The sequence below is a fragment of the Carcharhinus amblyrhynchos genome, chromosome 14 (genome assembly GCF_965287045.1).
Source record: "Carcharhinus amblyrhynchos chromosome 14, sCarAmb.v2.hapA, whole genome shotgun sequence".
NCBI classification, from domain to species: Eukaryota; Metazoa; Chordata; class Chondrichthyes; order Carcharhiniformes; family Carcharhinidae; genus Carcharhinus; species Carcharhinus amblyrhynchos.
The window spans coordinates 5,496,395-5,513,335 of NC_137337.1; the positions used below are offsets into that span (position 1 = coordinate 5,496,395).

A 16,941-nucleotide genomic window follows, 5' to 3' on the forward strand; every position below is an offset into this window, starting at 1 on the left:
GGATTAGTATTCCAGAGGCCCAGGGTAATGTTTTGGGGATCTGGGTCCAAATCGCACCATGGCACTTAATGGAATTTAACTTCAAAAAAAATCTGGAATTAAAAGTCTAATGATGACAACAATTATGTCAATTGACATAAAAACCCATCTGGTTTACTAACGCCCTTGAGGGAAGGAAATCTGCCATCCCTACTGGTCTAATCTAGATGTGACTCCAGGCCCACTGCAATGTGGTTGACCCTTGAAAGCCCTTTGAAATGGCCTACCAAGCCACTCAGTTGTGTCAAACTGCTACAATGTCAATAAAAATTAAAGCAGACTGACCAGTTGGCATTGGAAATGACAACAACAAAATCAGCCCAATCCTCCTTACCAACATCTAGGGGCTTGTGCCAGAAACTGGGACAGGTGTCTCACAGACTAGTCAAGCAATGCAAAATCATGCCTGACAAATAATATCCCAGACATCACCATCAACATCCCTGGGTATGACCTGTCCCACTGGTAAACAGAAATAGCAGAGAGGCTGGGCTAGCACTTAATATAAAAAAGGATAGCAAGAGTTTTTATAAATATATAAAAAGGAAGAGGCTGGCTAGGGTGAACGTTGGTCCTTTAGAGGATGAGAAAGGGGAGCTAGTGGTAGGGGATGGGGATATGGCTAAGGTCTTGAATAACTTTTTTGTTTCTGTCTTCACGGAGGAGGACGTGAATAATTTGCCGGGTGTTAGCGATGGAAAGGTGGTAGGAATGGAGGGTCTTAATGACATTACTGTTACTAGAGAGGTGGTGCTCGACAGACTGGAGGGGCTGATTGTGGACAAGTCCCCAGGACCGGATGGAATGCATCCGAGGGTTCTGAAAGAAATGGCGGAGGTTATAGTGGATGCCTTGGTGGTTATTTTCCAGACGTCGCTGGATTCCGGGGAAGTGCCGGAAGATTGGAAAACGGCTAATGTTACGCCGTTGTTTAAGAAGGGTGCCAGGCAAAAGGCGGGGAATTATAGGCCGGTTAGTTTAACGTCTGTGGTAGGTAAAATGTTAGAATCCGTCATTAAGGAGGAAATTGCGAGGCATCTTGAAGGGAATTGCTTGATAGGGCGGACGCAACACGGTTTCATTAAAGGGAAGTCGTGTCTGACAAATTTACTGGAGTTCTATGAGGATGTGTCTAGGGCAGTGGATAGAGGAGAGCCGGTGGATGTGGTCTTTCTGGATTTTCAGAAGGCGTTTGACAAGGTACCTCACAAGAGGTTATTGCAGAAGGTCAGGGGACATGGAGTTGGGGGTAGGGTGTTAGCGTGGATAGAGGATTGGTTGTCAAATAGGAGGCAGAGGGTGGGGGTCAATGGGTGCTATTCGGATTGGCGGTTGGTGACTAGTGGGGTGCCCCAGGGGTCGGTGCTGGGGCCTCAGCTATTTACCATTTATATAGATGATCTGGAGGAGGGAACCGAGTGCAGGGTGTCGAAATTTGCTGATGACACCAAGATTGGGGGAAAGGCAAATTGTGCGGAGGGTGTGGAGAGTCTGCAGAAGGATCTAGATAGGCTGGGCGAATGGGGCAGGAAATGGCAAATGGAATTTAATGTTGGCAAGTGTGAGGTGGTCCACTTTGGTAGGAAGAATGGTAGGAAGGACTATTACTTACGTGGCGAAAAACTGCAGCAGGCGACGGTGCAGAGGGACCTCGGGGTCCTTGTGCATGAGTCGCAAAAACCCAGCTTGCAGGTGCAGCAGGTGGTCAGGAAGGCGAATGGGATGCTGGCCTTCATAGCAAAGGGGATTGAATATAAAAGTAGGGAGGTCTTGCTGCAGCTGTATAGGGCATTGGTGAGGCCGCAGCTGGAGTACTGTGTGCAGTTTTGGGCGCCGCACCTGTGCAAGGATATTTTGGCCCTGGAGGGAGTGCAGAGGAGGTTTACTAGGCTGATACCGGAGTTGAGGGGATTGAGCTATGAGGAGAGGCTGAATGAACTAGGCTTGTACTCGTTAGAGTTTAGAAGAATGAGGGGAGATCTCATTGAGACGTATAAGATGATGAATGGGATGGATAGGATAGAGGTGGAGAGACTCTTCCCGCTCAAAAAAGACAATAGGACTAGGGGGCACAGCCTCAAGATAAAGGGGAGGCGGTTTAGAACGGAGTTGAGGAGGAACTTCTTCACTCAAAGGGTGGTGAATCTCTGGAATTCTCTGCCCGTTGAAGTGGTGGAGGCTGCCTCGCTAAATATTTTTAAGAAGCGGGTTGATGGGTTCTTGATAAGAGAGGGGATTAAGGGTTATGGGGAGAGGGCGGGAAAGTGGAACTGAGCCACGAAAGATCAGCCATGATCTTATTGAATGGCGGGGCAGGCTCGAAGGGCTAGATGGCCTACTCCTGCTCCTATTTCTTATGTTCTTATGTTAAGAAGGTTTCCCTGGAAATCTTAGACATTGATTCCAGACCCGTGGAGTCTTGTGGCATCAGATCAAACATGAGCATGGAAAACTCCTGCTGATGATACAGCCCAACCACCCCCCCCTATCCCCATCCCTGCTCAGCTGATGAATGAGTACTCCATGTTGAACCCTACTTGAATGAAGCACTAAAAGGGCCATGGATGATGAATGAACTATGAGTGGGGGACTTCATGTCCCTGACCAAGAGTGGCTGGGAAGTACGACCACAACCAAGCTGGTGGGTCCAACTGGAGCAGTGGTGTGCTTTCTGGTAACAGAAAACAACCTAAGACATCTGTATGGGCTATGTGTGCCTCCGGCCAGAGATCTAAAGTGTATTTGTAAGCTGTCAATATGAATCCTCATTTTGCAGACGCAATTGGAGAAATTCTTCCTTTAAAACTCCTAACAGAGAAGTGTTTCCCATAGACTTACTGATGATAATTTTTAATATTGTAAATTACAGCTAGGCCTTCTTTTTCAATTTGAGAATACTATTTATTGCATCTGAAAGGGTTCTTGATACATATCCAATGGGCCTCTCCAACACATTATCCATTATATATAATGCCATAACTCCCACCCCATACGGTTAGGTGCATTGTCCATTGCTAAATTCTCCCTTAGTGTACCTGAACAGGCGCGAGAGTGTGGCGACTAGAGGATTTTCACAGTAATTTCATAAGAACATAAGAAATAGGAGCAGGAGTAGGCCATCTAGCCCTTCGAGCCTGCCCCACCATTCAATAAGATCATGGCTGATCTGAAGTGGATCAGTTCCATTTTCCCGCTTTCTCCCCATAACCCTTAATTCCCTTGTCTATCAGAAACCTATCTACCCATGACTTAAATATATTCAGCAAGGTAGCCTCCAACGCTTCAACGGGCGGAGAATTCCAGAGATTCACCGCCCTTTGAGTGAAGAAGCTCCTCCTCAACTCTGATCTAAACTGCCCCCCCCCACTTATCTTGAGGCTGTGTCCTCTAGTCCTGCTATCCTTTCTAAGCGGGAAGAATCTCTCTACCTCTACCCTATCTATTCCCTTCATTATCTTATATGTCTCTATAAGATCCCCCCTCAGCCTTCTAAACTCCAACAAGTACAGACCCAGTCTCTCTTCATAGGCTAACCCCCTCATCTCTGGTATCAGCCTAGTGAACCTTCTCTGCACTCCTTCCAAGGCCAATATATCCTTCCGCAAGTGTAGCGACCAAAGCTGCACACAGTACTCCAGCTGCGGCCTCACCAGTACCCTGTACAGTTGCAGAAAGACCTCCCTGCTTTTAAATTCTATCCACCTCACTATAAAGGCCAACATTCCATTCGCCTTCTTGATCACCTGCTGCACCTGCAGACTGGGTTTTTGCAATTCGTGCTCAAGGACCCCCAGGTCCCTCTGCACCATAGCATGCTGCAGCTTTTCGCCTTTTAAATAATAATCCCTCCTACTATTATTTCTACCAAAGTGGATAACCTCGTACTTGCTAACATTATACTCCATCCGCCAGGTTCTCGCCCACTCGCTCAGCGTATCCAGATCTCTCTGCAGACTTTCCACACCCTCCACGTAATTTGCTTTTCCACTCATCTTTGTGTCATCAGCAAATTTTGTTACCCTACACTCAGCCCCCTCCTCCAGATCATCTATGTAAATGGTAAACAGTTGAGGTCCCAGCACTGATCCCTGCGGCACTCCACTAGTCACCAACTGCCAACCAGAATAGCACCCATTGCGGTGTTAATGTAAGCCTCCATGTGTTACTAATAAATAAACCTTAAATATGGAGATGCGTCACAAGTGACAGCCAACTTTTTAGTGGGGTCAAAATGTACTTGCAGACGCAGTGATTGAAGTGCTTGTTTTACTTGGTTGAGAGCTTCCTTTTAGTGTTTTCCAACACGACTTCTGTCATTTCTTCAATTGTAGATGCAAAGGTGCCAGCAATGTTGATAGCTTTGGGAGGAACTGCATGTAGTAGCTGACTGGTCCAAGGCAGGGCTTGAGTTTTAGGGTGCTCCTAGGGGCTGGTACTTCTTTAATGGCTCTCACTTTGTCCTCCATAGGATATAACCTCTGTGCAACCACACCATATCGTAGATAATCCACCTCATTTGTTTAGAAGGCATGCTTTTTTCTTTTCAGGCATATTCCTGCCTTTTGAAATCTCTTTAAGATTTCTTCCTGATTGGCTGATCCCCTCAGTGGATCCTGTTATCAAGATGTCATCTAGATAATCAACAACCCAGGGTAAATTCTGCAGCAAACTCTTCATCGTACCTTAAAAAATGGCACAGAATGATGGTCAGAATTTTCTGGCCATTCATGCCCCGCCACCACTGCTAGGACAGAGAAATTGGCCACATCAGCCAAATCTCCGTTCACTGCAATGGGACCAGAGAATCCCGCTGGTGTGAATTGCTGGAAAATTCTGGCTGATGAGCCTCCTAAAGGTAGACATGTGTACTGATATAACCCATTGTGCATGTTGATGGTGATATGCTCTTGATGTGTAGTCCAGCTCTATTGGTAAGTCTGGCTCATGTCCAGCTTGGTTCATGTTAGACCCTCAGCCAACAGCACTTACAGATTCTCTATTTTGGGGATGGATTGTCCATCGGGATTCACAACCTGGTTTACTATCAGCTTGTGGAGTTGAGTCCATGAAAAGATCAGCCATGATCTTATTAAATGGCAGAGCAGGCTCGAGGGGCCAGATGGGCTACTCTGTTTCTAGTTCTTATGGTCTTCTTATGCTTGTAGTCTCTGCACAGACAGATGATCATGTCTGGTTTGATTACTGGTACAATTGGTGCTGCTACCCTGAGAGATACACAGGCTAAATGATGCCCAGGTCTTGTAAACTTTTAAGCTCATTTTCAAGTAATGAGTAGGACACAAGCCTGGTCCTATAAAATCTCAGAGTAGTTTCAGGATCAACATGAATCTTTGTCTCCAAATCTCTAATCTTAGCCAACTCTTCTTGAAATATTTCTTGGTATCTTTGGAGGAGTTCATGAAGCCTCCCCACTGCCCCCAATTATTTTAGTTATTCACAGCCAGTTTATTTTGATCTCCTAGAACCAGTCACACACAGCCAAACTTGGTCTTTGGCCTGAAACCACAATAAATGATACCTGAGCAGACAGCTGTCTGTAGCTTAAGGGAGTCATGGATGTTCCTCCATTCATTCGAATAGCTCCAACAGTGAACGTGGCTAGTTTAGCTGCAGTGTTCTTCAAGCTCAGGGTTGAACTCCTCCTTGGGAGATTCCAGCATGTTGGTTCTCCAACGACTGTGACTTTGATCCCTGTGTCTACCTCCATTTTCAGTGGAGGCCATTCACCAATAACATCAGTGTAATTGGGATTCCCTTTATGTTATTCATTGACCAAATGTTTGTTTCATCTTCTGGACAACTCTCTATATTATTTACTGGAGCTAGGTTATTTATGCTGCTTGTGCTGGGCAGGTCTTGCTTGTTTCTGCACTTGTGCCTCACGTGCCCTCTTCTTCCGTATTCTGCTTTTCTGAATCGACATTTATCTTGTGAGAGATACCCTCCGTATTGGTAGTACTCTGCATTATTCCTAGGCTATTAGTTGTACTTTCTATACTTTTGAATTATTTTGGCTTCAATGCTTCTCTCTTTTCTTTAACAAGTGGCCTCACTCTTGGCACCATTGATGTTAGCAGCTTCCCGGCAAACTTGGTGGGCCTCACTGTTGTGCATGTTTTGCAGTTCTAGGGTGCCCTTGTCTGTGCTTTCCATTGCGAGAGCCAATTCCAGTGACATTTTAGGGTTATTTCTGACTCTACTAACAACTTCTTCTGTATTGCAGTATTATTTACACCACACACTAATCAGTTTCATAATATGTTATTGAAGGCTGGCTCAAACTCACAATGCTTTTCTTTTGATCTGAATCTTGCCACAAAGGCTGCTATTGTTTCTTGTGGGTCCCTACCAATTGAGGTAAATTTGTGTTGTTGCAAAATTACCAAGGGCTTAGGATGATAATGCCACTTAATTAGACACACTAGCTCAGCAAAAGTTTTGGTATCAGGATCGTCTGGGGATGTTAACCCACTGATCAAATTATATGGGTCCCACACACAATAAGCAATACAACTTTCTTCTTATTCTCCGCCTGTCCTATATTAGCATGCAAAAAATATTGCAAACACTTGATATACTGTACTTAGTCTTTGGAATTTGCATCAAATAGCTCAAACTTCTCAAAAATGGCCATGTTGCTTATTTCCTCTTTGCAAATTGGACCCAAAGGGCCTTATGTTGGACTGTTTCAAATGAGGTCTCCTTCATACCTTTTACTGCAATTTCAGGTGCTTCCATTTTCCAAAGTGAGGACTGTAATGATTGGTGACCACCAGGTTAACAACAACAACTGTTTATTAACTAACTCAAACCATGTACAGAGTGCTTCAATAAATGTCTTCTCCATTCAGTTCTACGATCAACTCTGAAGGTAAAAGAACTTGGATTTATATAGCTACTTTTACATCCTTGAGACTCCACAACTTTACAAAAGAGTAATTTTGAAGTGTAGCTGCTGTTATAATGTATGAAAGTGTATTGAACAATATTCCACAAACAGCAATGAGATGATGATCAGACAATCTGGGCGTGATTTTCTGGCCTGCTCGCATTAGTGCTGGAAAATCCCATCCAAGATCGATGGACCTTTGCATGGTCCATGTCCCGCCCACTACGATCCCTGTGGCAAGCGGGACAGGAGAATTCTTCCCTCTGTTTCTTCCTGTCATGGATGAAGTCCATCAGGATGTAGGGATTTGTTAGCCCGCAATCCCAACAATTTGTTCCCTAAAGACTGACAATTTTGAGTTCTGAAGACCAGCAATGGAGGTCTGCAGTGGAGGTCTCTCTACAAAAGGATCCTGGAGAAGCAGGTAGCACACACAACAGTACTATACAACTGTAAATTTCACCGGTTCACAGGTTCCCAAGAAACCTGCCCTTTTGCAGTCTTGTGGAGTCCGTGCGCCATGTCTATGTGTTTTAGGCTGCACTCCCTTTTTCCTTATCCGAAAAAACTTTTATTAATATTAATATTTTGTTTGCACTTCAGTCCCATACTCATGATCTACTGGCACCCAGTGTGGAGGTGGGTAGGAAAGGAACCTGCTCCTGGGGCTGGCCAAGCTTGCCATAGACAGGTTCAGGCAGTGGGCCACAGAGGGAGGTCACCTAACTTGACCTTTCTATCGTGGCTATATTTGCGGCCAGGTATCCCTAGAGAGGGAGCATGCAGAGTCCATGGGTGCCGTTGAGGCATTCCGTACTTGTTGGGCCCCACAGGGACTGGGGTTAATCACGCTTTGGTTTGATGTTTTAAGTTTGCTTTATGTTTTGTTTTTTGTTTCAGGCGGTCTAAACCCACCACCCACCCCACGCCGCCCTTTCCTTCTTTTACTTTGTCAGTTTGTTTTAGTTTATTTGCTTAGCCAAAAAAGATTGACATACTTGCATTTGGACCAACTCTCATTTACTTTTTTAAATGTCTTTAGATGCTCTTGCTCTCTGTCTTTATACTTCTAGCCATCCTGCTCTTGTACTCTAATATTAATCCTTATTAATCTTTTTATCTTTCTTTGTTGTATTATATGTTGTATAATCTTTTGATCTTCCAACTTTCTTTGTGCAATTTTTTTTGTTATTATGTTTGATATTACTTTTAACTTTATTAGTTTACCACAGATGGTGAGTGCTCCCCTTGGAATTTCCCTTTCTCATTGGAATGTATATGTTGTGTATATTCTGAAATATCTCCTGAAATATCTGCCACTGTGTTTCTATTGACAAACCACTTAATCTCATTTGCCAGTTCACTTTAGGTAACTCTGCTTTCATGCACTCATAATTGCCCTAAGTGACTTCTCATCTCAACCAAATTTCTTCCACATTGATGGTTAACAGAGCTACCCCTCCAACTTTTCCTAAGTTCCTAGTCTATCTAAATACTATGTATGCTTCAATTGTCAGATCCTAATCTCAGTCATCCTCAGAGCCATCATTCCCAGATGGCTCTGCAATGGTTATTAGCTCATGATTAATTCATTTCCAATTGTACAATGAATGCATTGTGTTTGTTTTGATACAGAGTCTTTAGTTTTGTCCTTTTATTAATTTTGTAGAGTCTAGCCTTTGCTGATTTACTCTTAGATTTGTACTCTCTGTCCCCTCCTCTCACTGTCTGTTTATCATTTCTTATATTAGTATCTTTCTCTCTTGGTTTATCGCTGTTCTTTGGTTCACCACATCTTCCCAAATTTGATCCTGTGATTCAGGTGAAGAATGGGTTTGGTCTAGAATTTAGGGTAAGATTTGGGGACAGGTTTGGTTGGATTCTAGTTTCGGGGTGAGATTGGGATTGGATTAAAGTTTTTGGCCAGATTTGAATTCAATTAAAAGACTGAATGGAATTTTTGACAGGTTGAGGTTGGAGTTCAGGTTCTGGTGAAATATTGGTCCTGGTGAGAGTGGGATTGGACTAGAGCTTCAGGTAGGAATTGGGGGTAGATAAGAATACATCCATATATGAATATTCAGTTTCTAATTGCAACTTTTATATTCTATAGGCCAGATTGTCCATCCTTGCCCACAGCTGGAATTCACTGATCCTGTTGCAGTGAATGGAAATTTGACTGAGTGCCAAATTCCCTGTTGTTACTGGCAGGGGGAGGGGCATGAACAGCTGGAGAATTTCAGCCTACATCTTTTCATTTAAACTGGTTAGGTCTTACAGTTACAGAAACTTAGATTTCTTTTGCCCTTTTATCTTTGTGTATACTCAGGGTAAAGTAACTCCACAATTTTGTCTGACGTTTATGTGGTGAAATGCAAAAGAAATTATGTATTCAGTGTTAATCTTTGAATATTTTGATAGCTTTTGATCTAAAGGTAACCATTTGTCTTCCTTGATTCATCCATTCATCTTTGCAATAGCATATTGATAGACCAACATTTATTGGCCATTCCCTAGAAGCTGATCGTGAGTCACTTTCTCACAGAATCACTGCAATCCATGTTGCAAAGGTGTTCCCAGTGTTCTAAGGTTGAAAGTTTCAGGAATTTAACCCAGCAATCATAAAGAAATGGAGATACATAGTCAGATTGGGATTGTCTGTGATATTGAGGGAGCCTGGGGCTGCACGGTGACACAATGGTCAGCACAGCTGCCTCACAGCGCCAGGGACCCAAGTACGATTCCAGCCTCGGGTAACTGTCTGTGTGGAGTTTGCATAAACAACCCGTGTCTGCGTGCATTTCCTCTGGGTGCTCCGGTTTCCTCCCACAGTCAAAAGATGTGCAGGTTAGGTTGATTGAACATGATAAATTGACCCTAGTGTCAGGGGGTTAGCAGTGTAAATATGTGGGGTTACAGGAATAGGGCCTGGGTGGGATTGTGATCGGTGCAGACTCGATGGGCCGAATGGCCTCCTTCTGCACTGGAGGGATTCTATGATGGTATTCCCCAGCATTGGTAGGTTGCTATCTGTACAAACAGACATATTACACAATACATGCAATGTGCAACTTAACCTAAAATGTCTAGCATTTTTTCCACTGATAGGGATATCAGTCGAGTTTGGTGGGCAACGCGTATATATTTTTATGCAAAGACTTGGAGCATTTGAGATTCAATGGACAAATCTGCACCAAGTCATAAAATACTCCAGTGAGAGGAACACTTCCCAACATTTGTCTTTCTTCTCCATTCAACTTGTCAGTACCTTAAACGAAAATGAAATCCCAAACAGGGATGGTGTGCAGTTATTCAGCAGTCATAAAGAAATAGAGATACCTGGTTAAACTGGGATTGCATGTGACATGGAAGGAAGCTGGAGTCAACATATTTCCAAACATTGGTACGTTGCTGTCAGGCAAGTATCAAATAAAGTAAGGTGTTATTCTTAAATTGAATAATTTGGAGCTATTGAAGAATCACTTTGGTTCAGAATTTCCTCAGAACTGCAAGCATTTGACCTTGTAGCATCACAAGAATTGTGGAGGAAATCTTACTTACATCTCAAAATGAGATCTCTGCCACATGTTCAGGGAACATAAAGCAGTCGAATGACAGCAGCACCAAGGAATTTCTTAGTCTTGGTTTGACAAGATTTGTCTGTCTGTACATGTTTCGGCATGAACAGTCCCTGCATTTGCAGGCACTGCTCCCAATATTTATTAATATGGAATGTAAACATCTCTTATTACCTCACCTACCCATCTTCTTTGCCAGTTCTTTATATACAGATGTCCTCTGATTTTGGGCATATTTAGATTTTATCTATCTGAACTGAAACGATACAACTTGGCTGTGAGGCAGGACATCATGCAGCTAGAAATGCCATGTTATCTCAATCGCACAATATCCATTTAAAAGAAGTTCAGGGTTGATTTCTCCCAAAAAAAATTCCAAGTGCTGAATTTGCGGGAAAGTTTTTTTTTCAGTGGGAGTCCTACAATCTCCCACACTCTGTGCAGAGGCCACCAGCGCGAATATCATTTGATTTCAGGGGACGGGGCCTATTCCCACCCAGAAGGCTGCCAGCAGGCCGCTGCTCATGCGCAGTGGCCTCGAACTGATAGTCTCCTGTTTGGTGGCCAGCTTGATCGTTAGCCAGCCCAGGACCCCAACAGTGCTGCCCTCCCAACCACCCCACCCCATGGCCCAATCGCAGACCCCCAAATATTCCTGGCCCAGCTTCAATACCACCACCCATCATTCCCACCACCCCAATCCTCAGCCCCTCTCCCGCAGTGCAGATACACCCTCAGGCAGTAAATCCAACCCGCCCCAACTCCGGCTGACCCCAACCCCAAGCCCACCCCAATAACTGGCCTCCTTCCTGATTGATCCCAATGCAACTGGCAGCAGGAACCCCCACCCTCACCGATCGCTCATAGGCCCTGCCCCCATGTGCCCCAGCCCCATACCGGTGGGCAGAGCCAAGGTGGCCTCCGGGTATGGGCACTTTGCCCCTTGGGCAATGCCAGGGTGCCCACGTCCAAGGGACACCACCCCCTTGCCACCCGACCCCTGAGGGGGGGTCCCGATTGCCTCTCCTTCACTCTGGTGGGGTCAAGCCACTAGCTCCTGAAAGTGGGGAGCTACTCTAAACCCTGCTAGAGGGAAATACTCTAGTGGGGTGGGAGAGGATAGCAGGCCTGGAGAATTCAGTCCTGGTCTGTTAATTAAATTGAGATTAGACATAAATAAAGATTTAAACCTGTCTTCCTGCTGATTTCCAGTGCAGATCTGATGGCGTCAGAAATCCGGCGCTGAGCGATGTGTGTCAGCAGGAACACACATGCGAATCCCGTGCATACCCGCCAGGGGATTCTCCCAGCCCTCTGTGCTAGAAAATTAGTGTGGTGAGGTGGAAGAATCCCCCTCCCAGTGTAAAATGTCTTTGGAAGTTGAATATTACATTCATTTTCTTGTAGTCTTTTTTCATCTGTATAAACATACGTGTTATAATAAATGTAATGTGCAACTTAGTCCAAAATATATAAGGTGAAAATTGGCTATTTATTGACAAAGTATCATCAGGCAGCAAATGTTAGGGGAGTGGGCCAGCAGGTTTGGCGGGTTTTTTTCGTACTTTTAAAATGATGGAGAAAAGAAAATTAAGGGGTGGGTCCTGTGATGTAATGCTGGTCGGGTGAGGTTAACAAATTGGGATTATTTTAAGGGCACCCCGATGTAAAAGTAGAAAGTCGCACACCCCCCACCACGGGCAATGCCAGGGTGAGGTGTCAGGCTACTGCCTAGATAGGACCCTCTGCCCATGGGGACTGTACTCATCTATGCACCTCCAACAGGTTCAGCTCGAGGGGTGCACAAAGTGGGGCCTGTCATGTTTCATGTTATGATGTGGATATGCCGGCGTTGGACTGGGGTAAACACAGTAAAATGTCTGACAACACCAGGTTTCAGTCCAACCGATTTATTTGAAAGTAAACTCACTAGCTTTCGGGTTAGCCCCTTCGACAGGTGAATGGAGAGTTCTGGCCTCAGATAGAGCATATAAAGCACAGACAGTTTACAGATTACTGATTAGAATGCGAATCTTTACACTTAACCTGCTGTTCAAGTCTTTGTTAGCCACTTTAAGACTTGAACAGCAGGTTAGGTGTAAAGATTCACATTCTAATCAGTAATCTGTAAACTGTCTGTGCTTTATATGCTCTGTCTGAGGTCAGAACTCTCCATTCACCTGACGAAGGGGCTAACCCGAAAGCTTGTGAGTTTACTATCAAATAAATCGGTTGGACTGAAACCTGGTGTTGTCAGACTTCTTACTATGTTTCAAGTTGGCATACCCTCATGTCACCTTGAATGGATAATTTAACGTGGGGGACTACCAGGCCTAAGGGCCCGATAATTAAATTTAAATGTGCACAAATCGGGATTCCAACATTGAATGTTGGGATTCCATTACATCATTGGCGGAAGCAAGGACGATTGACTGGGGAAATTCCACAGATGTCAAAGCTATTTTGGACATCAATTGGATTTTCTGCCCATGCCACTGATCCCTTCCCAATAACTGGAGTGGAAAATTCCTCTCCTCGATGTATTCTCCACCCATCAGGGCTATCGGTAGAGTATGGTGGACATCTAGCATATCTTTCTGATGTTCCATGCAAAAGGCTTTGAGGTTCAATGAATAAAAACATAAAATACTATAGCCAGATGATTATTTCCTAACTTTTACCTTTCTTCTTTAGTCAATTTTTTTTTGAGATAAAATGAAATCCCACATGGGGATGTTGTGCAATTATCCAGAGAACAAGTTTAGAAATGACTAATGCAGAAACTAGAACAACCTGATTTGTGGGAAGAAAATATTGTATTAAATTGGAAGCACAATACAGTCATTAAAACATGAAATTAGTCACGAAGAATAACATTGCATTATAACCTACCTGTTGTGCAAATATCATACTCATTAGTTAGTGTAAACCTAACTGGAATTCCCTCAGTTAAAAAGGTCAGTGAGAATGATTGTAATTCTATATTAATGCTTCCTGTATTGCCTACTTTATGAGCTAATTTGATTGGGCCTGTCCCAGTGTGATTTCCAACAGTTGTTTGATCATAGATGAGTGCACGTCATAGAACAGCAAGCCATCCACTTCCATTCCCAGATTCCCAGTTTTCCCACTTCGAATTCCATGTTTCACTAGCAACTCCAGCAGTTTTTCTTCCTGAGGGCAAACAAAAAGGCTGGCTATAGAATTGAGAAGCTATAGGCATCAGGAAAGATTGAACAGGCTGAATTCCTCATTCCAGGAAAGAAAACAGAGGGATGATCTTATAAGGATTGGGTTTGATAGCATAGATGTGGAAAAAATAACTTCACTTGGTAGGGAGGAAGGAACTAGAGATCTAAGGGGAAAGATGATGATTAATAAATCCGGACAAGGTATTAGAAAAAACTTCCTTTACGTAAATAGTGGTTAGAATGTGTAACTCACCACCAGAGGAAATAATTAAAACAGATATATTTCAGGGAGAAGGAAGAGAAGATAATACTAATAAAGATCAGATGAAGATGAATGGGAGGAGACTCATGTCCTGCACAGACTATCATAGGCCATTTGGACTGAATGGCTCATTTTTGCATCACAGATTTGATCTATCATGCAGTATACAAAGAACATAAGAACATAAGAAACAGGAGCAGGAGTAGGCCATCTAGCCCTTCGAGCCTGCCCCGCCATTCAATAAGATCATGGCTGATCTGTCGTGGCTCAGTTCCACATTCCTGCCCTCTCCCCATAACCCTTAATCCCCTTGCCTATCAAAAACCTATCAACCCGCGTCTTAAATATATTTAGCGAGGCAGCCTCCACCACTTCAACGGGCAGAGAATTCCAGAGATTCACCACCCTTTGAGTGAAGAAGTTCCTCCTCAACTCCGTTCTAAACCGTCCCCCCTTTATCTTGAGGCTGTGCCCTCTAGTCCTACTGTCCTTTCTGAGCGGTAAGAGCCTCTCTACCTCTATCCTATCCATCCCATTCATCATCTTATACGTCTCAATGAGATCTCCCCTCAGTTAAAACTGAGTTTACAGAAAAGTTTACAGAAAGTTTACTGTAAGTTTACAGGAAGTTTACAGAATTGTGTTAGACAGCATCCTATGTTCAGTGTGCTACTGGCAACGTGCAAAATAATGGCAAATGTGGCTTCACTCTTACAATTATACGTTAGTTGTTTTCACATTATTGCCCTTAACAGCTGAGGAGAATGCGCTTCACTGAGAGAAGGGATATATTTAAAAACATGCCAAGTCAGTTAAATTATCCTGTGCCCCGAATCGCTCAAAGCTAATGGACAGGTACAGATATAAAATAATTAAAAAGACAAATGCCATTATCTCAAGAGGGTTGTATACAAAAGGAATGAATGAAAGTTATGTTAGTTATACAAAGCTCTGGTTAAACTTGATTTAGCCTGGCAGTACGGTAACACAGTGGTTAGCACTGCTGCTTCACAGCGCCAGGGACCCAGGTTTGATTCCCGGCTTGGGTCACTGTCTATGTAGAGTCTGCATGTTCTCCCTGTGTCTGTGTGGGTTTCCTCTGGGTGCTCCGGTTTCCTCCCACAATCTGAAAGACGTGCTGGTTAGGTGCATTGACCCAAACAGGCACTGGACTATGGCGACTAGTGGAATTTCACAGTAACTTCATTGCAGTGTAAATTTAAGCCTTACTTGTGACTAATAAATAAAAAAAACTTTAAACTTTAGAGTGCTATGTTCATTTCTGGGCACTCCATTCCAGAAAGGAAATACTGGATTTGTCCAGAATGCAGCACAGATTCATCAGTATGACACCACTGCTTAAAGAGTTATGAGGGCAGGTTGTTGTGCTCAGACTTGTATTCTGTTGACTATAGAAGATTAAGGGAGATCTAATTAGGATGTTCAAAATAATCAGAGGAGTTGGTGGAGGGGAACTATTTACTGTGCTGGGACACAGAACAAATTGATGCCAGTTGAGGGATATTATCCCAGGAAAAAATTGCACATTTTCCTCTTTGAAAGCTTTTGGGTGCCGGGGAGAGGAAACTAAGAAAATGATAGAAGTTCCACAGTTTTGAGATCCTGGGAAGAAATGAGCCAGGAGAAAGTATGTGACATGACATGATTTCAAGAGGCAGGGAAGAGGATGAATCTGTAAAGGGAGTTCTGAAGAACAAGAGGTTGAACTCAGGGTCAATGAGCTTGGTATTGCAAAATAAAAGACAGAGAGCTTAGCTCTATAGGAGAAGGGTGTAAGGAAAGAAAGAGAAATACCCCTCTATTCAGGAGAGAATATAAATTACTGTTACTTACCTTATGGACAGTTGGCAGTGCTGAGAGATATTCATCCATTTCAGAGGTTTTGGGGAATCCAACTGCTTTGTGTAAGTAGCGTTCATGAATTGTACAGTTGTTGAGAATGTACAGACCGCAAGCTACTGCGTAACCTCCCCAGTTTGATACACCTAATAAAACATATTGCTATTTTAGAAGTGATCTGTTTTGAGTTGGTCAAATCTTAAGTATTCAAGAGTGAGAAAGAACCATTCAGCCCTGTAACATCACTAATTCCAGGAGCTGCAAGTGTTCTGTGACAGGCAGTGGTTCCATACAACCATACTGTGGCTTGTCTTCATGGAACATGAATGTTTATCGCTGAAAAGTAATCTCGTCAATAAATTACTGAGAGAAACTAATTACAGGATAGGCATATTCAATGTTGTAAACACCTATTGTCTATAGAGCAGTTAGGATTTATTAACAGATCCTAACTGTTAGGATCTGTTAATAATCCTAACTGGATGGATTGAATGGTCTCCTTATGTATTTTCTTCTGTTGTTTCATAGCATGTGGGTCTCACTGGCAAAGTCAGCATTTCTTGCCCAACCCTAATTATCCTTGAATTCTAAAGGAAATTGGCTTGTTTAGAGTCAAGTACATTACTGTGGGTATTGTGTCACACACAGGTCAGCCCAGGTAGGAAACAATTGGCAATAATTTCATGGTCCCCATCACTGAGATTAATTTTCAATAATCAAATTCCACCCGCTACCATGATGGGATTTGAAACTGTTCCCAAACATTCACCAGGATCTCTAGATTACAGATCCTGTGACATCATTACAACGCCACTATCTCCCCATTGTAAACTGCTATGGCATCCCATATTCAAAGAACAACAAAGAGCAAAGAAAAGTGCAGCACAGGAAAAGACCCTTCGGCCCTTCAAGCCCATGCCAATCATGATGCCCTAATTAAACTACAAAAAAAACCTTTTGTCCTTACTTGGTTTGTATCCCTCTATTCCCTCCCTATTCATGTACCTACCCATGTGCCTCTTAAATGTTCACAGATCTTCATTTCAAAGCATTTCCTCCAACCCTGAAATCATGAGTCAGCCCTTCATGTGAGGAAATGTA

The 16,941-nt window shown here is 43.4% G+C and overlaps 1 protein-coding gene across 2 annotated transcripts in view; it reads right to left on the reverse strand.

The window, feature by feature from the left end:
• Positions 1–13,324: 13,324 nt before the first annotated feature.
• The window catches only part of dglucy (D-glutamate cyclase), a 59,286-nt gene continuing 55,669 nt past the window's right edge, over positions 13,325–16,941 (reverse strand). For both annotated transcript variants that reach the window (XM_080202202.1, XM_080202201.1), the window contains 2 exons: positions 15,835–15,986; positions 13,325–13,701 (listed from right to left, as the gene is read on the reverse strand). In XM_080202202.1, coding sequence (XP_080058328.1) covers positions 13,543–13,701; positions 15,835–15,986 — 311 coding nt within the window. In that variant the 3' untranslated portion in view covers positions 13,325–13,542. The remainder of the gene's footprint in view (positions 13,702–15,834; positions 15,987–16,941) is intronic.